A 23,363-nucleotide genomic window follows, 5' to 3' on the forward strand; every position below is an offset into this window, starting at 1 on the left:
CATAATAAAAATTGTGTACATGTTCATGAATATAAAAATTTAGAAGAGATGCGACACGTCCGATTATGTACGAATTAATAAATTGATCTTTTAGCTGGAACTAGTCTATCAATCTGAATAAAATTTTGTACGGTAAATGTATCATTGACATATAGACGGGTTCATGAGCGAAGATAATCCCAAAACACCTAGGGTTAAGCTTCCATTTACGTTTGAAGTTCAACTGGCATTGTCAACATCATGCCCTAACACGATAACCGTGTTACTGAAAATTGACAGTATACTTCTTGAAAATCTTCCAGAAAACTTCTACGACAACCAACAGATTTTCAAATTACAAGACAATGTATACGAATTTTTGGGTTCCTTGTTTTCGAATTTTTTTTATGTGAAAATACAAGAAAGAATTACAGACAAAGATTGGAAGATCGGGGTCATATATAATATCCATGATAGATATTATGGTATGATTCAAGTACCAAAAGACATTAAATCTAAAGATATTGATTCAAAGGTGCAAGGACGAATTCCAATTTCCAGCTATAGAAATAAAGATGATTTTATATCGGGGTGGAACTTCAATCTAGAGCGACTTGATAAGCTGGAAGTGAAAACGCCAATAGTGGATAATTTTACAATGAAACCTCCTAGTACTAATATATCTGCTGAATATTTCCCTAATATGTCGGATCATTCTCCTCAATCACAGACAGATCCTGTAAAATTCTTGTATTCAAGATATTACAGTATATTATATTCGTTGAATACACCTTTGAGCTATTTTCCCAAAACTACAATAAGCCGTTTCAAAAATTTATGTGGTAATGATAATAGCGCCGTGAAGGAACATTTATCAAGCTTGCATTTATCTGTCAAGGAATTAGATGACAGGCACGGTGGAAAGTATGGAATATTGAAAACTCTTGATGTTAGTAAAATTGGAACTGGTGATTTTGATATGAAAACGAAATATGAGAACCAAAATCAAAAGGAATTTTTGAATAAAAACCATGATTTGTTCGTTAAACTAACGGCAACAGAGAAAAATCAAAATGATATAAATGACACTAATACCAATGCTAACCAGGAAAAGCAGGTACATTCTTCCGATGATAACAACTTATCATTTGCTCTTGATCTTAAGGTCAGAGAAGCTCAATTGCAAATTTTAATCTTATTAGAATTGCTTGATTGTTGGCAAGTAGTGGAAAGTGACTTTCTTGCTACGAACTTGAAAAGACAAGAAAAGGAGGAGAAACAAATGACAAAACAAAAAAAGAAATCATTAGTACGTAAGAAGTCAATCACTTCTAAAAAAATTGTACCTACTTTCTTGGGGATGGGTGTTGATATTCAAGATAAGCATATTGTTTCGCAGCCAGCATCAACAGAGATAAATGAATTCATAGTATATGAAACATTAAATACATTACTCGATAGGATGGGCCTTTGGGATACTTTGTTGGATAAGTCAACAGGAGACCAAGATGAAAGTTCTTTTGGGTTTTTGGCGTATGTTCTAATTCCATATTTTCGTCAGAGACTACCATTGACAATTAAATATATTATTGAGAGAGTGAAGGGGTTGAGTTTAAAATTGAATTCCAAACCGAATAGGCAGAATATGCCGAAGCAGTTGAATCTAAATGAGACAAATGAGATAACTAATGAGGTAACTAATGAGAGGGACAGTACTGCTAATACACAAGCCAGTCGTACTTCAAAATTCGCAAAAGTTCATATAGACCCTAGGCGAGTCCCATTTCTTAAAAAATCTTCTTCAACAATTGCACTGAAGTATGATTTATTACCTGCATTTTCGCTTAAAAGATCCAAGTCAACCTTATCATCCAAAAATTTACAAAAGCGACAAGTTGATATGTCTCTGAATTTGAAATCCTTCAGTGAGTCGAATCGTGACAATATAGAAAAATCATCTACTTTATCTAGAAGTCTTTCAGAGAAATCAGACTCTGGCAGTAGACGGCAAATTATTTTTGGGAATGCAAAAAAGCTTAAATCACAGCCAGATATTATATTAAATAACCCACAAACGGCATTTTCTCAAGTTGAAGCTACACCAGCAAAAAGGAAACCGGAAGCGGTTACCGCAGGTATATCTTCAGAGATCACTACACCGACGCATCCTAATCGATATCAAAAGATATCGATTGCAAAAACACCAGTGGACCAGTTTATTCGCCCAACGATAGCCGCTTCATATAAAGAAACAACAATTCCATGCTCGACAGTGAAGGAAAGACCGTCATTAGGCGATAGATTGATAAGTGCGTCATTGGCACCACCTGTAGATATGGCCATCAATTCTTCTCCAATGAGTACAATTGCAGTACCGAAAAGAGATCAGTCAACAGCAGAAGTTATTGCGAGTTCACCATTCAATAGCATAGGGGCCGCAGTAGATATCAAATCCTCACCATTCAAGGGAGGACTGAGTAGGAAAAGAAATAAGCCTGGCGAGCCAATTTCGTTTCAAGAATCAGCTTTTTTTGATACCACTTTGAATGGCTCCCCAGTCTCCACTTTATTAAGGGAAGCAAATACGAACGATTCAACTTCTATATTCAAAAGAAATAGCACGAAAAGAAGGAAACCAATATCAACTAACATAAAGCAAACAACTACAGATATAACTAATGGCGGCGATATCATGTCAAATATAAATAAACAGGACCAAGCATTTGAGGAGGATATTAATGAAACAGCCACCCTCCTATAATAGGTCAACCACACAAAAAGCATTCAAAACTTACAGAAAATTAAAATGAATTGAATAATAATACATAAACGCATACATAAGTACATATAAAGGATAATACATCTTCCAATTTAATATAAGAATCAAATATTAATTTCCCCGAAAAAGAGACCCCTTACAATCGACTTCACATCAGGTTGTTTGAGAACCAAATCTGCTAGCGTATCACCGAGTCTATCCTTTAATTTATCTTTAATTTCATCCGAAAAGCCAGTATCATCAACCTCCATATCATCTGCTTTGTCGAGATCAATACGTAAATTCCTCAAAATATCCAACGTAGTATTTAATAATATTTCCTTCTCAGAGTCGTTCTTATCACCCTCATCAACTACCAATTTACACCACATCTTCAAGTTTCCAATCAAAACTAATTTTACAACTTCATTACCCATATTTTTTAATCCTAACAATGCCCCGTAGTGAGTTCCAATAGGTTTTGATGAGTCTAATAAAGCACGTAATAAAGTTCTAGTGACCCTTGGCTTAAGAGTTGAATATGACGAGCCGTATACTTTTATTATATGCTCAAGCAAGATTGCAGCAAATTCTCTGACGGCTAATTGATTTTTCAAAACCTCATTAGAACTATTATCCTTAATTATTGGACCAATTCTCTTAGCTAATAATAATGTCAATATACATGGCATCAATGCATGTACGTATGGATCCAAAAATATAGTCTTATTATCCGCAAGTGCAGAAATAACTTCTAACATTGTAGACAAAATATCGATATTTCTTAATTGATTTGTAATTTGCTCAGCAACAAACTGTATGAAATAAGGAACAAGTTGATGTAAACCAGGATCATTCTTTAAAGAATTTATTGCTGCATACTTCAAGCTTTCTTTTTCGGGATCAGTCGATATAAGGACTTCGACTACCTTATCGAAATATAACTTAAGTTCCTTGGACAAAACATGCTTGACTAACGGCTTAACTTCCACCTCCTTTTCTGTTAATTTCTTATTCTTAGCCCCCGCATCAGCCCCATTAGGGGCATCTTTCACAGAGTTTTCATTAGAGAAGCCCGAGTTTAGTATATCGTTACCTAATATTGATGACGTTGCGCCCCTAATAATTGGTGGTAAACTCTTGATTTCTGACGGAAGTGGATTTTGGGGAATCATAGGTTGGACCCCCTCTATAGCTAGCCAATGAGCAGTAAATGTGGTTTGCCTAGGAACACTTGGAAGTTCCTGATTAATCAATTTCTCAAACTCAATTTCATGATTGTCTATATAGTATAATGTTTGGCCTCCAGCTCCTACTAAAGCTTCTTTAAACGATAATGGCTGAGAGTTGTCGTATCCATACAATGGCTCGATATTCAATATCTTTAAGGCATGGTTGATGTCACTAGTCATTAAAAGCTTTCTTTTCGAATGTCTCATAAATTTGATAGCTGTTTCAAGGATTTCATGTATTCTATATTCAACATCCATAGCGAGGTTTTTAGCTGCCTCCTCGGGTAAATTTATACCTAATGATTCCGCCGCATCTTTGACGGTATCATGAGGCGACCACAAAGTATGTGAAAGTGGAACTTTGGAACTAGGATCCATAATGGTCTTAGAATTAGGTCTATGTATAACTGATGGTGTTATGGTTCACGGTCGTTTGGTACTTTTTTGATGAAGATACAATTTTCAATATATTATTTATATACAGGAACATAAATGGTGATAAATAGCTTTACTACAAAATACCATATTTGAAGGTACATTGAAGATGAAAATATTACTATAATGGGGTTCTATATGTAATATGATACTATGAACGTTATTGGGATGTAATTAGATAGAATAATTCGGACTTTTTGATCCCCGGAATAGCATGAAGGATTGTATTAGATTGAATTTCATGGGCAAGTGAATTTTAAAATTGTAGTGTTTAAAATGAATATGATGCTGTTAGACGTTTATATCAAGACTTTTCTCTTAATTTTTGTAACTCTATTACCAATTCATGGTTCAATTCCAATAAACGTTTATTTTCATTATTTAATTGGTCGAGTTTCTTGTTTTTTTTGACGAATTCCTTTTCGTAAAAATCTAGTTTCAGCTTTCCCAGTTGCTCCTTCATCTGCTCCAATGCTTTGTGAGTCTTCTCCTTATCATCATCGGCGGAGGTATTATCCAGACTTTCTTTATGTGGTTCTTGATCTTGATTTAAATTATTGGCAACAGCCAGCTTATTCTTATGTTCATTTCGTTGTTGCTCTTCGAATCTTTCCTTGCTTAGCTTAGCCATGACTTCGATATCATACCCTTTCAAATAAAATAATTCACATAATAGCTTATCTGTCCTCTCCGCCAAAATCTCTCTTATGGGCAAAGAGAATGCTGCATAACCAATTGGAGCCGGTCCACCGTCTGGGGGTCTAGTATATTCAGCCTTATATATTTGCTTATATCGATTTATAGAATAAACCCGCTGCATGAAATCATCCATTAGCTTGATATATACGTCCTTGATGTACGGTCCATTAAGCGTGGCAATTTCATCCACCTCCTTGTTGTTATTGTCTGTAGATGTCAATGTTGATTGAAACTGATCGGTATTTAGTTTAATAGCTATCATCTCCCAGATATCGTCTTGCTGTTCTTTTGTTGTTTGTAAATGAGGCAAATCTTGAAGGACATATTCAAGTAAGGGTTCTTTGATTATTGACTCTATCCTTTCTTGTTCCTGTTTGAAAAAGGAATTTCTGGAAGTACCACTATTAAAAAACGCTTTCATAGATAGGTATGCAATGTATGCCTTGTTTCCTGCTCAATTCTAAACTTCGATATAAATAGAGATCTAATCAAATTTAGCGCTTTTTCCTAATTTTAAGATAATGAAGTGAATTAAATATGCTAAATATAAAATTTCAAGTACGCCTAATTGTATATATCTTTTATTGAATTGTTATGTCTTTTTAACTCTGTAAGCCCTTTTCTAGTTTCGACTTCTTTGACATGGTCTTCAACTTATCTTGACTTTCTTTCAACAGTTGTCTTTGTTTGTTGTATCTCAATTCAGCAGCCTTTGCTGCTGCTTCTTTGGTATTGGGGTTCTTTTCATTAGTTTCCTCTCCACCTAATGTTTTGCCATGACTCCGAGTATTTGACCCTTGTACATTTCTATTAGTGTTATTTTTATATTTTTCGTTTATTATTTGGTTCCCGTTTCCAGCTGTATCCGACTCAGTATTACCTCCTAACTTTTGTTCATTACGAGAGAACCTATTATTGCCTGTTGAACGCTTACTACCAACTGGCTCCTTATCCGATTTTGAAAAACAAGATCCCATTATATATTACCACCTCTGCTAACAATAGGTTAATGATTCAATATTGGATTATGCGAATCCACAAAAATATATGACTTAACGGTTCGAATTAATATGGAGTTGATGTTTAGATTATACACGTAGGATGGAGTTACTGAAAGTATAACCGATATTATTAGCAATTATTATATTATATTGTTACGACCTTTCAAGTCAAGTCTATTCTATTTACAAAAAGCGTTATATATATACAATCGGAATCGTTTTCCTATGTTAATCCTATTTTCCGATAATTTTCGATGAAATTTTTTGGTAATTAATGTTAGGCTTCAAATGGCGAAATTGGGGTACAACAATATCTACTTCATTTGAAAAGTCTGCGTCTGAACCAAACGTTAGCGTAGAGAACGATTTTAAATGTTCCCTCTTTTTCAACCAATATTTGACAAACCTTATACAAGATCTTTGGTCTTGAATATAATCTTTATATTGATTGGCCACAGCCAAATAGAAATCCTTTCTGTCAGATCCGCTATTCGATAATATCGTGGCATCACGCAATGCTGCCCAATCTGCAATAGGAATATAGTTGAATCCATTTTGGTCTAAATGCTGCAACGAATCATTCCACTTAATTAAGATATCTTCATTAGTATATTGGGGTAATTCACCAGTCTTTTTCAAACAAATACGATAAGAGACAGGAGTACGTTTGACATTATAGATCGAATAATTTTCGATTAATTGTTCCAAAACATTCTTGTCACCCCAAGAATAATTGCCAATGATAGTATTCAAGAAGACTTCATCAACTGGCTTAATTTCCGCATACAAAGCAATAACTTCTCTCAATTTGTTGAACGATTCGGCATTCAAGGTTGGGTAAATCTTGAAAAATATCGTGAAAAAAGTATTGTTTAAAATAGAATAACGGGAATTTAATCCTGCCGAGTTCTTTTCATTGCTGTAATGGGTGATAGTAGACTTCCAGAAATAGATTATATTATCAAGCGATTCATTAAGCTCAAAACAATTTTGTAACAACGATTGGATATAAGGAACCTTCAAACAAACGTAATATGGCAAGTCATACTGAACAACTTTATCAAAAAAGTGTTTCGAAATTTTTATATCTTTGCACGATCCAATAAAGTTCAAGTGTAATTCACCTAAGGAGGCTAATACATGTTGCGTACTTTGTTGTTTTGATTCGTATAATTGCAATAAAGCTTCCAATGAATCCAATCCACGAGAGTAGTCACCAGATCCAATAGCAATTTTTCCGATAGAACATAACAATTCGTGTTGTACCGTTGAGAGCTCCTTAGTATTCAATTCATAGATATGTAAAATTTCTTCATATGAGAATCTCTTTTGTTCATAAGCAATTGGCAAGATAACAGCCAATATCTTTTCGTTCAAAAATAATTTCCCAGTTTCGCCATCATTAACACCGTTTTCCCATAAGTTAAGCATTTCTGGATACAATTGGAATTGTTTCATGGAGTAAAACAAATACAGCAAAATATTTGCATTCAAAATCTTGTTGAATTCGCCACTGATAATGGTTTCACTCAAGTTCAAGACCGCAGACTTAATCAACACCTCATCATGTAAGTTCTCGTTTTGGTACTGGTCACTATCTCTGTTTCTTGAACTAGACAACCTATTGGTTCTATTGTGATAAACTGAAAAATTCAAAATTTGGGTATAGCTGTACAAATCTCTAGAAGAATAAGACGAACGCAAGCTCTCGTCTTCGAACGCCTTGAAAAGGTTATCCACAGTCGCCACAAACGCTCTTTGACTATCACGATCTTTAGCGCTTCTATATTGGAATGCCAATGAAAGCTGTTCTTTGAAATAGTTCAACTTTGAATTCGCTTCACTATCGAGTGCTTCACGTAATACTGGATCTCTTTGTGCCTTGTTAACAAAAGCATCTACCTTTGAACTCTTAGTCTTCTGGCTCGAAGCACTGGAATTGTGTCTCGTAAATTGACATGTTAGATTATATTGTGCCGGAGATGGTGGATTCACTTGTATGCTACTCGATGGGAGACTTATATTAGCTTTATTGCTTCTAACTTTCAGTAAAATAGCAGGCCTAAGCGTCTGCTGTGTATTAGCAGAAAGTAATCTAAACATTTATACGTTTTTAATACTTTTGCCCGTAAATATAACTTCTTTATGTTGCCACCAGACTAAAGTTTCTCATAAATTTGAGTATAGTGTAGCTTGGATCCGAAAAATTTTCAGACTGTATATCACCTGATCATATTTCTTTTAATAAATCAAGATATGGAAAAGGTATGTAAATAATGCCAGAGATATCCTAGATGGCCTTCGGATGCGTCAGTTACATCTTCATGTATCGCCTGACATCTGGGTTTCTGTAACATGGTAGAAACAATGTAAAAATAGGCTCACATAGAGTTGGCATGAACATCGATATTTTGCCGAACGCCAAAATCCCTACATAGTAATGAAAATTAGTTTCTGGATAATTTAGGGAAGTATAGACTCATAGTACAATATGTTGATCAGTTGCCGCTGGCATTAAACAGCTAATGACAAACTTGTAGGCTTCATAGATAGCTAGACGTATCAAGTCGTGTATGCAGTATTGATTTGGCAATGATATCGAACGACTGATAAAGAATTCCCAGGAAGAAATTATTGATAGCGTCAAGTAGATAGTGTTAGTACAGTATTAAATATGCCCAGTCGGAGTCTGGGATGGAACAGATCTGGAAATGCTACGGAAACATCAACATTGTTACCGGTACATAAAAGTACAAAGATAGATCTGGAGATAGCATCGGAAGATGAAAAGGTTGCTGAAAAGAGGCCCAAATTAGGGACGTTCGAAGGGGTATTCCTACCAACAGCTTTGAATGAGCTTTCCATTTTGATGTTCTTGAGATTTGGATTTATTATCGGACAAATGGGTATTATGGGAACATTCTTGCTATTAATTATGTCATACACGATAGACATTCTTACGGTTATGTCGATCAGCGCAATTTCTACGAATGGTACGGTCAAAGGAGGAGGTGCGTATTATATGATATCCCGGTCTTTGGGGCCCGAATTTGGCGGTGCAATTGGAGTAATCTTTTGTATCGGCCAAATTTTAAATGCATCTTTAAATGTTGTGGGTCTCATAGAACCTATTTTAGTCAACTTTGGCGAGCATAATGGTGATATTCTCCAAATATTACCAGTTGGATATTTTTGGCAGGCACTTTACTGTTCAATAGTACTAGCCTGCTGCACTGGGGTGGCACTAGTCGGTGCTAAACTAGTATCTAAAACTGCATTTTACTTGTTCATTATCTTATCGTTGAGCACGTTATCGATCCCAGTATCAGCTCTTTTTGTGAAGCCATTTAATCCTTTACCTCCCCCACACCAAAATCTAGCATACACTGGATTTTCTTGGTCGACTGTTAAGCAAAATTTGTGGCCGCACTTTACAAGTGGAGCTGCTGGTTCAGTCTTAGCACCTGGAGAGAAGGAATCATTCAAAAATTTATTTGGAATTTTTTTCCCTTCGACTGCAGGTATATTTGCAGGCGCTTCAATGTCGGGTGAGCTTGCCAACCCATCAAAGTCAATTCCGCAAGGAACTTTGAAAGGGCTGTTACTTACGTTTATCTTTTATTCTTTGGTTATAGCTAGTTTGGGCTCTACTATATCAAGAGATCTTTTTTATCAGGATATCAAAGTGATTCAAACTGTTAACATGCATAAGGTAGTTGTGCTATTAGGGGAAATATCTACGTCTCTATTTTCTGCAATCATGGGGATAGTGGGTGCTGCTACCATGCTATCTGCTATAGCTGATGATAAGATCATTCCAGGTTTGTCGGCATTTACTGTATCGAAAATGCCTGCGAGGGAGAGGAAACTAGGTGAATCTTTAAGTGTTTTAGCAACGTGGTGTGTCGCCCAAACATTTTTATTTGCTGATATCAATCAAATTGCTACATTTATTACTATGGCATTTTTGATGACATTTATTGTCACAAATTTGGCTTGCTTTTTATTACGAGTTGGCTCTGCACCAAATTTTAGACCTTCGTTTAAATATTTCAGCTCTAGAACAGCCCTTACAGGCTGCTTAACATCGATATTTGCTATGTTCATTGTTGATGGAATTTCTGCCTCCCTAATTATAGTGTTTTTGATGCTTTTAATTATTATAATTCACTACCTTACACCACCCCTGAAGTTTGGTGACATATCTCAATTACTAATTTATCATCAAGTAAGGAAATATTTGTTACGATTAAAATTACAGATGAGTGTTAAATACTGGAGACCTCAGATTCTCTTATTATGCGATGACCCTAGAACATCATGGAATTTAATTGGTTTTTGCAATCATTTGAAGAAAGGAGGTTTATATATCTTGGGGCATGTGGTTGTCCTTAACGACGAAGCTAAGGCAGAAAACAATGAGCTGGAATTTGGTATCAACTCATATAAAGAAATTCAAAAACAGAGACATGCTTGGCTGAAGCTTCGTGATATGTCAAATATCAAGGCATTTGTCCAGATTGCATTAGGACCAACATTGCCATGGGGTGTTCGAAATGTCTATCTAGGATCGGGACTTGGTGGTATGAGACCAAATATCACAGTTTTGGGATTTTATGATTTTGTAAAGCATGGCGTTGAATTACCATTTCTATCTTCCTTCAAGGATAAAAATAAAATAACCGAGCTACCTACTGATGAATGCAGAAAGGAAAGGAAAGTGTCTATTGGGCAATGGGTTCAAATTGTAGAAGATCTTATTATAATGCAAGCTACAGTTGCTGTTGCAGCCAACTTTGGCACTTTAAATTTACCCCAACCTGATGTCAAACGTCATCACTTTTGGTCTCAGCCAAAGACTTCAAATTCTGATACAAGGAAATACATTGATTTATATCCTATCCAAATGTCATCTATTAACCATCTTGAAAATGGGAAATCTGTTCTTTCAACCAATTTTGATACTTATACTTTAATTTTGCAATTGGGAGCAATTTTGGCAACTGTTCCCGAGTGGAAATATAGCTTGTATACACTAAGAGTTATTGTTTTTGTTGAAAATCAATCAGAAGTGAATGATGAGAAGAAAAGAGTAAGTGAATTGTTATCTACGTTGAGAATTGAAGCTGAGGTTAAGATTATATGTCTTGACGATGGCTCTTTAGATTCATATAATTTGCTAGTGAAAGGCTATGCAAGAACGTCAGGTAATAAGAAAGTATTTGATAGACTTGATAGGACTTTAAAGAATGACCAATGGTGGAAAAACCTATGTAATGCTAGACGTATACTAAAGGAATTGGAGAAACAGAAAGTACGGAAACAATTTAAGAAGAATCTCTCAACGCAATCAGACGTGGATGAAGCGTTGAAGAACATCACTTCATTGGACTTGAATCACCCTTCATCTCGTGCAGTACCTTCTAACTATCCAAGTTCAAATAATGGGTTCAAAAATAACAGAAGGTATACAATTTCTAACTTACAGGATAAGGGACTTTCCTTATCATTCAATATGAAAACTCAGCAACACGACTTCTTTGCATTTGAAGACTCATCAACTAGTGATTCAAGTGACAGTGAAAGAGATGACGGTTCTACTAGTATTAAGAACCATTTTGGAACTACCACACTTGATAACTACCCTTCCCGTTTTTCGAATACTGATGATAATCAATCACCATCGAATAAGAATCTTCAAGATATGGATGAGCATGCTCAATTAAAAACATTAGCAAGATTGAAGGAATACGATGATCTGAAATTAGGGAGAAATGAAGCTTCTACAGATCGATTATCGATAATGTCATCTAGGTCTAATTTAATGCCGAATTTCCTGTCGGTTAAATTTCCAAAAGCAAAGTTTGACGATGATGATCATGAAGTAGATGGAGATAATCCTTCTATAAGATTCGTGATTGACGATGATAGCGACAGCGACGATGAAAAAGAAAAGGAAGATGCAAAAGAAGAAGCCACAGAAGTGGCTAAAAGAAATAGGTTCACAAAGGTAACCACTAGCGCTGATAGAGAGAGAGGTATCAGCCATGGCTCAAGACTTGAACAAAAAGGAAAGAAGGGAAGTAAAAAATCCGATATCATTAATGCTTTGAAATCTAAAGGCATATTAGAAGAGCCTCCGAAGTCGTCGCCTTTTATGACAAATGATGATGATATTATTCGTCGTATGAATAGTCCAGAATTTCTAAGTGTTGAAAATGAAGGAGAGAATGATACGGAAAAAATTCCATCTGGAGGATTATCTTCTTTACCAAACAGTGCTTTATCTGGGTTTGAAGAAGGAAGTGGAGTTCACTCAACTAGCGAGTCGGGCCCTCAGAGTGCAGAATCTCATGAAGGGAAAGGTCTCACTCAAAAACAATTGCAAGACGCGCTTAAAAGTCTATCGTTTAATGATTTACCTGCTAAAGGGCAGCATCTTATTTTGAATGAATTGATGAGAATTAACTCTCCATTAGATCAAACCGACGTTATTTTTTCCACCTTACCAGCCCCATTGATTGGCACACATCTAGATGAAGAAGAATCCTTTATCTACACCCATAACGTAGCTATATGGGCTGATGGTTTGCCCCCTCTTTTACTTATTAACTCTCAAACGGTTACTGTAACCACTGCATTATGATTCTACTTTTATTTATTATATTGCATTATAGACATTTGATTTTGTGTCATTTAAATATACTGATGTGATTAAAGATGAGCTGATTGTCGCTTTAGAATACACTATTAAATGACACTTCTACTCTTATCTATTGACTTATTAAATATAAGAAATTGTAAATAAAGATTAGTATTTGTTTAGAAATTGTGCACAATGAATAGCACCGGCTCGAACTATTCGTTAAAGCATAATAATACACAAGATAACAATCATAATTCAGAAGAAAGTGTTACTAACAAAACTGGCGAATTAGACAAACCTGGTGTAAAAGATGGTCAAGCATTGTCAAAGGAAGAAAAGTTGAAAAGACGACAAGAACAGTTGGCAGCATGGATGCAGAAGCGTCAACAGGAAAATCAGGAGCCTAGTGGGAAGGTCACAATTTCTGCGACAGACGAAACAAATATCGATAAGGAAAAACTAATACGTCAGCAAAGAATAGAAGAATGGAAAAGAAAGAGGCTACAGAAATCAGAGGGCTTAGAAACAGACAGGTCGAAGATAAAGACATTCGAGGTGAAGAGTAGTAATGAACCTACAATTAAGATCAATGCATCAATGAAGAAGACTATTACTCCAGCTAATGGTCGCCTGAAGAAGAGACCGATTTTTGGAGATGAAGATGAAGACGATGAAAAGGAATCAAAACCTAAGTTTAAGAAGCCAACGTTAGATTTGGCTGAAATTGAGGAGAAAAAACCTGAAAAATCTATTGATACTGAAATCGACGAGTTGGATAAATATTTGCTGCTTCTAGAAGAGAAAGAGCAAGGAGTGGAAAATAAAAAGATTGAAAACCATGATGATGATGGAATAGCGAATGGGCCAGGAGTGGGCAATGTTAACGAGTCTGATGATGAAGAAATAGATGAAGATCAAAAACAACAAGATATACTTTCTTCCAAGCTAAACAGACTTCAAAACAAGCAGAAACAATTAGATGATGTTGATCATAACCAAATACAGTACCACCCGTTCAGAAAAGATTTTTATACGGAGCCAACAGAAATTCTGAAGCTTCCAGAGGAAGAGGTTGCCAATTTACGACTCAAATTGGATGGAATAAAAGTACGTGGTGTCAATTGTACAAGGCCCATTATTAGATGGTCCCAATTGGGCCTTCCATCTACAATAATGTCGATTATTGAGGGGAGGTTAAACTATTCATCGCCGTCTTCAATTCAAGCCCAAGCCATACCAGCAATCATGTCAGGTAGAGATATTATAGGTGTTGCTAAAACAGGATCGGGGAAAACTTTATCCTTTGTTTTGCCATTATTGAGACATATTCAAGATCAACCACCATTAAAAAAAGGTGACGGTCCAATCGGTTTGATAATGACCCCCACAAGGGAGCTTGCTTTGCAAATACACAAAGAGTTAAACCATTTTACTAAAAAGTTAAATATATCATCTTGTTGTTGCTTTGGTGGCTCATCCATAGAATCTCAAATTGCTGAATTAAAGAAAGGAGCGCAGATAATTGTTGGTACACCTGGGAGAATAATCGATTTATTGGCTGCAAATAGTGGTCGAGTAACCAATTTGCAAAGAGTGACATACTTAGTATTAGATGAAGCCGATAGAATGTTTGATATGGGATTTGAACCACAAGTCACCAAAGTTTTCACCAGAGTAAGACCAGATAGACAAACCGTGTTATTTTCAGCAACATTTCCTAGGAAAATGGAACTACTTGCAAAAAAAATTTTGGATAATCCGATGGAAATTGTTGTTGGTGGCATCAGTGTTGTTGCATCTGAAATTACTCAGAAAGTCGAGTTATTTGAAAATGAAGATGACAAGAGCTTAGAAGAAGCTAAGTTTTCTAAATTATTGAGCACATTAAACGATTATGGAGATAAAGATGCTGAGTGTAAGATATTAATATTCGTGGAAAAACAAATCGCTGCGGATGAGTTGCTAGTCAAGTTATTGACAGAAAAATATCCATGTCTTGCCATTCACGGAGGAAAGGATCAAATAGATCGTAAGCATGCAATAAGAGAATTTTCTTCGTCAAATAGTGGGGTGAACATTTTAATTGCTACCTCAATCGCTGCCAGAGGGTTAGATGTTAAAGGTTTAAATTTAGTTATAAATTACGAGGCAGCAAGTCACATGGAGGATTATGTTCACAGAGTTGGAAGAACCGGTAGAGCAGGGAGGAAAGGGACGGCCATTACATTTGTTTCTTCAAAACAAGGAAGAGCTATTACTGATTTGGTTAAGGCGATGAGATTAAGCAAAGTGTCCGAGGATGAAATTAACCCACGATTAATTGAAATAAGTACGAAATTCTTAGAGGGAGTAAAGTCAGGAAAAGAAAAATACAATTTTGGGTTTAGTGGGAAAGGATTAGATAACTTGCAGGAAATCAGGGAGAGTAACAGAGATTTAGAGAGAAAGGTATATGGCGAGGAAAATGATTCATCGACTTTCAAAGCTAATGAAAAGAAGCAAAACAAAACAGACATTCATCAATCCGATCTTGATGTCAAACTACCAGACTTTCATATCATTGAAGGAAGAGCTCCAGAAACGGCAGGACCAGATAAATGTAAATTCCATTCTAGAATCACTATTAATGACTTGCCCCAAAAGGCTAGATGGATTACTGTTAATCGTGACAGTTTATCTAAAGTGATAGAATCTACAGGAACTTCAATTACGAACAAGGGGAATTATTATCCCCCAAATTCAAAAATTCCTAAAACAATTAAACAGAATGGTAAAGAGGTTACTCCACCTCCTAAATTGTACTTACTAGTAGAAGGATTAACAGAAAAAGCGGTTCATGATGCGATAATATTATTAAGAGAAAAAATGATTGAAGGATTAGAAGTAGCTGCTAAAGAGGAATCAATGGGTCCAACAGGGAAGTATACAGTTTAAACCCAATAGCGTTATTATCTTCTATAATTTATCTATAGGATGCCTAATTTCAAAGAGCATAAAAAGGTTGCAATTCGAGTTATGCACGTGAAAATATAAATCATCCTCGGTAAAACTATTTGTGATGATAAATGGTGGAGATAACATAAAATATATAGCTTGGATAGTTCGGGCGTTAAATAAATTCCTCTCTTCTGAATATCTTAATAGGCATATACTATAGTAAGAATATATGAGAAATGAGTGAATTCAATTTAGAAGACTACAAAAAGTATGATAAATTTATTGTTAGTGAAGTAGAAGAAGGATTCTATCATGTACAATTCAACAATCCGAAATCCTTAAATGCATTTACAGAACAAGTTTGGAGAGACTATGCAGAAATATTAGAAAGGTTAGATAAATGTGAGGAAACTAGTGTGATTTTGATCTCATCCGCAATTCCCAAGGCATTTTCCAGTGGGTTAGATTTAAAGGATGCAATTAAAACTATGTCAAGTACTGTACTGAATTCTGAAAAGGAAAGATATGATTCTTTACATCAACACATTGTTGATTTTCAATATTGCATTGCTGCCCCTGCTCGTATCAGAACTCCTACGATTTGCTTAATGAATGGAATCAATTACGGGTTGGCTTTGGACATTTCTTCAGCATGTTCCATTAGAGTCGCGACTGCTGATTGCAAGTTCTCTATACGAGAAATCAAGATTGGGATCCCAGCCGATATTGGTTCTTTACAAAGAATGCCAACTATAGTCAACAACAAGTCATTGATGTACCAATATGCTTTGACCGGTGGTGTTTTTGGCGCTGATGAAGCCACCAAATTGGGTTTTGTTAGTGCTGTCCTTCCAGATCTAAACGCAGGAGTTGAATATTGTAAAAACTTAGGTGAAAATATTAATCAACATCAACAATGGGCTATCAAGGGAACCAAGGAAAGTATTCAATCTATTGTTGATAATGGTTCACCTTCCGAAGGATTGAAGAACATAGCACATTATAATGCTACTCATATTGACGGTAGATTTGTCAGAGCAATGTCGGGTATTAAACTCTAGTTACTATAAATATTACGTCCATAAAGCAATACAAGTGTAGACAGGTTGTTCGTTAGCTTTATTTTCATCTACACCTATGTGAATATCCTATATAAATTTATCTATTTGATCTTGTATCCGGGTAAACAATAGTAGATTTTGTGTTTTAGTGTTCGAGTTTTTTTTCATTTGATTTACATTCTAGATACCGTTAATATAATCTGTACAAACTAATACGACAAAGGATGGCTTATGCGTTGAGGAGGGGCCAGAAAATAAAAGGATTTTCCATTTCGAAAAGATTTGTTTCTTCCCCTGCGGTTAGCCTAAATGATGAAATTGTTGGTTCATTTGAGTCACACTCAACCACCAAAACTAGCCGAACTATACCCAATAATGCATTAAATACCTCGAGAAATACGCCATCACAATTATTCTTAAACTCTTTATCGGAAAGTTATTTTGCTCCTACAGTTAAGACGGGAACTACATTACCAAAAAATGAAGTAATCAAAAGAGAATTATGCAAGTTAGTTGAATTAAGACAGTTTGATACGTTGATAGACTTATTTTTGAAATTAACTTCGAGGGCGGAAAGTAGCCTGTGGTCGTCAATATTGACTAGCCAAGAGCTCTCGTATTTTATTCGTGATATTATCAAGCATCAAATAAAATTAATTAATCAAGCAGCAGATCATAAAATTTCATTACGGTCAGACACTAAAATTAAAAGCAAGCTAGCAGAAGCAAGGCGATTTCGTGAAAAGATAAGAAAACTCTATGGGAATCTAATATATTCGGATGGACAATCTTCTATATATGCTGTGACTATGAGATCTAGTCTATATAATTCTAACGATTTAACCGGGTACAAATTGTCAGTTACTGACTATGAGAACTTAATAATGCTTGAATTATACAACAAGAAAATTGATTTGGCATCAAAATGGTTTCAAAGATTTGAACAACAATATCCACAGGGCCAACACTATGAACTAATGACGTATAATATGTGGGTCTTAAAGTTTCAAGTATATTGTGGAGGTTCACCGTTTTTATGGAAGATACCCCAAACAGATTTATATGCGAATTATTATAACCCTCGGAAAAGTGCATTCAAGTCAGAAACTTCGTGGTTAGAAGTATTTACAGAGTTTTTAAAGAACCACGGTAAAAGTAGTAATACAGCGGTAATAAGTGACAAATTAAACGAGACGCTTATTTATTCCATAGGATATGCAAGAAATCTTGATTATTTAACAAAATACATCGAAAGCATCTGGGGTATAACACCAGATGGTAACGTATCGGAGAATTTTACTATATTGAAAAGTGATGATCCTAAATTTCCTAGCTTGAATACTTTGAAGGCTATGGTTATATCATTGTCGTACAATCAAGAATTCTTCCAGGCCATGACATACGTAAATGCATTCCAAAAAATATATGGTGATTCAATTGATTTATCGAGTGCAAAGGCTAAAAACTTTTGGGATAGTACTTTTAAATGGTGTGATATATCAACTAAATTTGACGAAGAAAGAGCACTTTCGTACTATATAAAGCAAACAACGGATACCAGCACACGCAACAAAAAGAAGCCCAGTCTTAAGGAGGCACAAGAAAATGCTGATTTTGATTATGAGGGATTTTTATTGTTTATTAGTGAACTCAAGTCTAAAAGATCGACGACCATGGTCAAGTTATGGGAGCTTCATAAAGACACAAATACTTTTTTCTCTCCAAAATCATATAAAGTGTACTTGAACTATTTATTTGAAGATCAAACGGAAGAGAAGTTATACGATGTCATGAGCTTGTTGGCCAAGCAATACCACTATTATCATGTTTCTAAAAATTCCTTCAATAAAATACATTTGACAACTAATAAACTTAACGATACCGATGAGAGTGTCTATTCATTATACAATACTGCATTACGCGAGTTAATTAATGTTAAATGGAAGGCTGGTTATGCTGGCCAATGCCAACCATTAATCGACGAATGGGCATTAAATCAGCAGATGCACAATACTACGTCTCAGTGGTTTAAAGATACCATAATGCCGCAATACAGGGTCATGATGGAAAATAAAAGAGAAGAAGTTATGATTAAACAAAAGACTGAGGATGATGAAAAGCTTTTAGACTTATTTTAAACTAATATTCATGTATAGATTATATTGTAAAAATCATCATTTTCCTTTATTATTAGTGTAAGTAGTGTATAAACCAGAAAATTCTGGTCGAACACCTTGTCCATAATCGCGTTGATCAAACATCGGACATAATTAATGTTGTACGTAAACTCATTAAACTATCTATAATATAGTAAAAACATAAAATGGCTTCTGAAGGATTAGAAAAGCTTACTGAAGTTCCCCTTGAATTCTTTAAAGATGGCAGTGCATTCATTAAGAAATGTCAAAAGCCAGACAAGAAAGGTATGTACAAGCACGAAAACTGCAGAATATGATCAATGATAGTTTTTTGTCATATCATGGGATATTAATAAGAAATAATTAAGTACTAACATTGATATAGAGTATATGAAGATCATTAGAGCTGTTGGTGTCGGCTTCGTTATGATGGGTGTTGTTGGTTACGCCGTCAAATTATTACACATTCCAATCAGATATTTAATTGTTTAAGGTTTACAAACGCCAAGATGTTTCTTCCAAATGGACAGGGGCATACGACTGTGCTGCGGTTGTATTCTTTGTAAATAATCTATTCATTTTATTAGTTCAGGCAACAATTGAATAATATTTCTTAGTTTAAAAATTTATAAAAATCTATTTTATTACAGCACATATGGCTATTCTCCATGGATCTTTCCTGTGGTTTTAATTATCTAGTTTAATGATGCCAATATAAGTATAATTGTCTAATCTATAACGTAGAACTGATTAGTTTAGTTTCTGGCCATAAGCATTGGCACGTGACGTCTTCTCATCTGAATTTTTTTTTTCAGCTATGAGAGCTATATCTATACTGTTAAACAGTATTTGCTTCCTTTGTTTAAACATTACTTCCAGCCTAATATTGTCATGTCTCAAACATCTGGTTTCGTAAAGAAATTGGCTGCCAATGATCGTAAAATAAGAGATGCTGCTTTTGAATCGTTGAGGAAATATTTATCGTCTCGTTCCTCTTCCAAATTGACTTTGTTAGAAATGGAGAAATTATGGAAAGGTTTATACTATTCAATGTGGTTATGCGACAGACCTAGACCACAAGAGAGATTAGCTGAGAGCTTGGCACAATTATATTCTGAAGTTATTCCTGTAGCGGCTTTTAGTGATTTTACGGAGGCATTCTGGGTGATTATGATAAGAGAATGGCCAAATGTCGATCAGTGGAGAGTGGATAAGTTTTACTTGCTTATAAGAAGAATATTGAGACATAATTTTAAGCGTTTGAAGACTGAAAAATGGTCCTCGAAGGCCGTCGATTCATTTTTATCTGTTTATGAAAAATACCCATTGAGCGGTGACAAGTCTGTAAGTGTTGCATTGCCATACCATATTTGTGATATTTATCTTGATGAATTAGAATTAGTGATATTTGAAGAATTGAAGGACAAACAAGAAGCATTGGACGAACAAGAAAAGAAAGATATGACAAAATACCAAGAATTAGTCAAACTGAAGATAGACATTGCTTCTGAAGTTCCTATTCAAAAATTAATAACTCCATTTCAAAAATTAAGTAAGGAATGCCCATTGAAGACTTTGAGAGAAAAATGTAAGGAGGAAGTCTTGAATGATGAGAGATTAAAGGACTGGAATATATTTGAAAGTGAAGATACCGATAGTGAAGAAGATGACGATGAATGGGAAGGGTTCAATTAGCATTATATAGACTTATAGTATATTCTTTGTCTTAGTTTATTCAAAATACAGTGTAATATAGTTTCCAGGAATTATTAAAAGATCAAACGATTTTGCGTAATATATTTTATCAATATCAAAAGCTCATTAAATTTAGTATATTAGTTAGAACAAAATATTAATGGCATGTCGTCGCAAGAAAAACATAAACCTGAATATGATTCAAGTGGGAAAGAAGTGAATCCTTATATTCCGAAGTTTATCTCGGCTGTCCCTTGGTATCATAATAAACTGAATGATGAGAAAAGCGATGATTATTTATCTCATCAAAGATCTAACGTAGCTGACGAGGCCAAAGATCATAGTATACCACAACCTGGAAGTGGTATCAACGATGAATTCGAGATTAAAGGTGAAACTGAAATTAAAAAGGTGGAGGATTATGACTCCAAAAGGGATAGATGGCATGGTTATGAAGCACAAGAATGGGACAAGATAGCTGAAAACTGGGATAAAATAAAGAAGAAGAAACAAAAAACGAAGAACGCTAGCGTGGAAGAAGACAGCGATGATACAGATTATGAACTTGAACTAGTAGAGCTCGGATTAGACCTGAAAGATATTAAAAATAATTTAAAAGAAGATCCTTTAGAAAAGACGATAAGAGATAGACAAGACGTACCGGCATACATTTTGAACATCACATCATCAAATAAAATACATTACGATCCAAAGTCGAGGTTGACAAAGGATCCATCGAAGGGATTTATAAATGACAAAAATCAATTCGTGAAGAAATTGACAGGAGAAGCGAAACGATTGGATAATTTACAAAAGTTTGCGTGGGAGCAGAATAGACAGCAAGAAGAAATGAAGCAAAGGGAGGCGTTCGAACAGAAGTTGACAGGCAAGAAACATTCAGAAGGTGGTCCAGATGAATATCAAGTAGATTTGAATTTAAATATGGAGGCAAATCCTACAGCGATGATGCTTCAGGCTAGACATAAACAAGAACAGCAACAAGCATCCCATGATCAGAAAAAAAGTGACCTTGTGGCTAAATATGGAGGAGGAGAGTTCTTAAACAAATCAAAGGAATTCGTCAATGTGACTGAGCTGATTCAAACAGGCGATAAACCTATAAATAAGGATAAAAATGGATTGAAGAGATCTATATACCCCGAGGACAATTACTCTATGAACCATCAGAGTATATGGGGTAGCTACTATTCGGGTGGACAATGGGGCTATTGTTGCTGCAAACAAACTACTCGAAATTCTCGATGCACGCTCAACTAGTATGCTTTCTCTATTTGTAAATAATGTAACATAACTAAACTACTTGAATCCTCCAATATTTACTTCTCACTCCTATTCCTTGATTCATCTGAATGAGTTCAAGCTCTGGGAAGCACTCGTATTTGATGATATTTTGTAATATTATTATATCACGACCATTATTGGTCATTATATTCAAACGCTTAAATTTTATAAGTTCTGTCAATAGCACACCCCCAGTCGTACGGTCAATCAAGGACTTGAGGTAATCGTCAGTATTTAAATTTTCGGGCGAAAAGTAATAGAGGACTTGGTTTTTAATCTCCTGTATGCGGTACGGATTGGACATAGGGTCAACATGTATGTGTGCTGGATGATAGTATGGATGGTATGGCATCTGGTACGGGTCGATTGGAGGCGAGGGCGATAACTGGTGAAAGTAAGGGTGTATTGGAGATGAAGGTAGAGCCATAAAGGAGCCAGGACCCTTCCCCTGCACCGGGTAGTCATCAGGCTTGGTTCCCATCATAGGAATGGGTCCTGGCATATGTGTTGGCATGGGCATAGGTATGCTATTATTAACACACATCGGGGTATATATTGGTGGCACAAGGTCACTAGGGTTCCCAAATGCATATCCCCCGTATGATCCTCCGGGTCCCTGGTAAAAATTTCCTCCTCCAAAGAGGTCGCTGGTCATTGTTACATTGGGACAAGTCGTGGTATGGTGTATTGCTGCCTGTGATCCCGCCCTTCGACGACTGCGACCTTTAATCGTCGAAGTAGCATCCTTCCTAGACCACGTCTTGTTCTTAAACTTCGGTCTTACAACCGTTGTGTTTTCCCCCACACACACTAACTCACCTCGATCTGTATCGCCTGTAGTCTTTACTGCCGCCATTGCGGCTCTTAGCATGTGTTCCTTTCCAATCGGCCCTCGTTTCGCGGACTCTAAGGAATCCTCACATCCATTCGTGTTTTCTTTGCTCGACACCTTTGCGTCAAGTTCCGAATCATCTCCATCAGTTTTAAGTCGACTGCCCGCTCGAATCGTGTTCCATGCGTTGAACGTCGGCATCGGTGCCGGGGTGAGTTTTTTGATAATATCCGCCCCTGTTCCCATTGTCAATGCCTCTCTTAATATTTGTTTGACGCTGTATCTACCAAAATCGCTTTTCTTTTATATTTCTGAACCGTAGTCTTCAAGATCCACTAGGTTATTGCTCTGATCGCCTCTTAATTATACTTTCTACTTATGCACCAAAACAGCTGCAAATAACCACAAACAAACGATTGCAAAAAATTAGAAACCCCCCATATTATAATACGGCATACAAACACATAGATCCCCACTTACCGTACGTGGAATATACGCACATCGGTACACCAACCTAATATATTCTTCAGTCATATGCAGTATCGATATCGAACTTTCTCAATAAAAGCTGCTTCTAGTACATATTGCAGCCTTTTGGCGCATCTACCAACAGTATCCATAGATACCCGTGGAGCTCCCCATCAATGG

At 35.7% G+C, this 23,363-nt stretch overlaps 12 protein-coding genes across 12 annotated transcripts; 7 read left to right on the top strand and 5 right to left on the bottom strand. All coding sequences in view use genetic code 12, as the record gives it.

The window, feature by feature from the left end:
- Nucleotides 1–163: 163 nt before the first annotated feature.
- Nucleotides 164–2,740, top strand: DEHA2F04334g (DEHA2F04334p; the record flags this gene model as incomplete). Its single annotated transcript, XM_002770691.1, has 1 exon — nt 164–2,740. One exon carries the CDS (start codon nt 164–166, stop codon nt 2,738–2,740), a length of 2,577 nt encoding a protein of 858 aa, XP_002770737.1.
- A 122-nt stretch (nt 2,741–2,862) lies between these two features.
- DEHA2F04356g (DEHA2F04356p) lies at nt 2,863–4,347 on the bottom strand (the record flags this gene model as incomplete). Its single annotated transcript, XM_460555.1, has 1 exon — nt 2,863–4,347. One exon carries the CDS (start codon nt 4,345–4,347, stop codon nt 2,863–2,865), a length of 1,485 nt encoding a protein of 494 aa, XP_460555.1.
- A 361-nt stretch (nt 4,348–4,708) lies between these two features.
- Nucleotides 4,709–5,524, bottom strand: DEHA2F04378g (DEHA2F04378p; the record flags this gene model as incomplete). Its single annotated transcript, XM_460556.1, has 1 exon — nt 4,709–5,524. One exon carries the CDS (start codon nt 5,522–5,524, stop codon nt 4,709–4,711), a length of 816 nt encoding a protein of 271 aa, XP_460556.2.
- Nucleotides 5,525–5,705: 181 nt separating this feature from the next.
- On the bottom strand, nt 5,706–6,080 carry DEHA2F04400g (DEHA2F04400p; the record flags this gene model as incomplete). The annotated part of the gene is made up of 1 exon (XM_460557.1): nt 5,706–6,080. The coding sequence occupies one exon, from the start codon at nt 6,078–6,080 to the stop codon at nt 5,706–5,708; it is 375 nt and encodes a 124-aa protein (XP_460557.2).
- Nucleotides 6,081–6,338: 258 nt separating this feature from the next.
- On the bottom strand, nt 6,339–8,207 carry DEHA2F04422g (DEHA2F04422p; the record flags this gene model as incomplete). Its single annotated transcript, XM_460558.1, has 1 exon — nt 6,339–8,207. The coding sequence occupies one exon, from the start codon at nt 8,205–8,207 to the stop codon at nt 6,339–6,341; it is 1,869 nt and encodes a 622-aa protein (XP_460558.2).
- Nucleotides 8,208–8,778: 571 nt separating this feature from the next.
- DEHA2F04444g (DEHA2F04444p) lies at nt 8,779–12,750 on the top strand (the record flags this gene model as incomplete). Its single annotated transcript, XM_460559.1, has 1 exon — nt 8,779–12,750. The coding sequence occupies one exon, from the start codon at nt 8,779–8,781 to the stop codon at nt 12,748–12,750; it is 3,972 nt and encodes a 1,323-aa protein (XP_460559.2).
- A 192-nt stretch (nt 12,751–12,942) lies between these two features.
- DEHA2F04466g (DEHA2F04466p) lies at nt 12,943–15,684 on the top strand (the record flags this gene model as incomplete). The annotated part of the gene is made up of 1 exon (XM_002770692.1): nt 12,943–15,684. The coding sequence occupies one exon, from the start codon at nt 12,943–12,945 to the stop codon at nt 15,682–15,684; it is 2,742 nt and encodes a 913-aa protein (XP_002770738.1).
- A 239-nt stretch (nt 15,685–15,923) lies between these two features.
- On the top strand, nt 15,924–16,748 carry DEHA2F04488g (DEHA2F04488p; the record flags this gene model as incomplete). Its single annotated transcript, XM_460561.1, has 1 exon — nt 15,924–16,748. The coding sequence occupies one exon, from the start codon at nt 15,924–15,926 to the stop codon at nt 16,746–16,748; it is 825 nt and encodes a 274-aa protein (XP_460561.2).
- Nucleotides 16,749–16,972: 224 nt separating this feature from the next.
- On the top strand, nt 16,973–18,886 carry DEHA2F04510g (DEHA2F04510p; the record flags this gene model as incomplete). Its single annotated transcript, XM_460562.1, has 1 exon — nt 16,973–18,886. One exon carries the CDS (start codon nt 16,973–16,975, stop codon nt 18,884–18,886), a length of 1,914 nt encoding a protein of 637 aa, XP_460562.2.
- An 891-nt stretch (nt 18,887–19,777) lies between these two features.
- On the top strand, nt 19,778–20,581 carry DEHA2F04532g (DEHA2F04532p; the record flags this gene model as incomplete). The annotated part of the gene is made up of 1 exon (XM_002770693.1): nt 19,778–20,581. One exon carries the CDS (start codon nt 19,778–19,780, stop codon nt 20,579–20,581), a length of 804 nt encoding a protein of 267 aa, XP_002770739.1.
- Nucleotides 20,582–20,746: 165 nt separating this feature from the next.
- DEHA2F04554g (DEHA2F04554p) lies at nt 20,747–21,859 on the top strand (the record flags this gene model as incomplete). Its single annotated transcript, XM_002770694.1, has 1 exon — nt 20,747–21,859. The coding sequence occupies one exon, from the start codon at nt 20,747–20,749 to the stop codon at nt 21,857–21,859; it is 1,113 nt and encodes a 370-aa protein (XP_002770740.1).
- A 34-nt stretch (nt 21,860–21,893) lies between these two features.
- DEHA2F04576g (DEHA2F04576p) lies at nt 21,894–22,961 on the bottom strand (the record flags this gene model as incomplete). Its single annotated transcript, XM_460565.1, has 1 exon — nt 21,894–22,961. The coding sequence occupies one exon, from the start codon at nt 22,959–22,961 to the stop codon at nt 21,894–21,896; it is 1,068 nt and encodes a 355-aa protein (XP_460565.1).
- Between the last annotated feature and the right edge of the window lie 402 nt (nt 22,962–23,363).

Source organism: Debaryomyces hansenii (assembly GCF_000006445.2).
Source record: "Debaryomyces hansenii CBS767 chromosome F complete sequence".
NCBI lineage: Eukaryota > Fungi > Ascomycota > Pichiomycetes > Serinales > Debaryomycetaceae > Debaryomyces > Debaryomyces hansenii.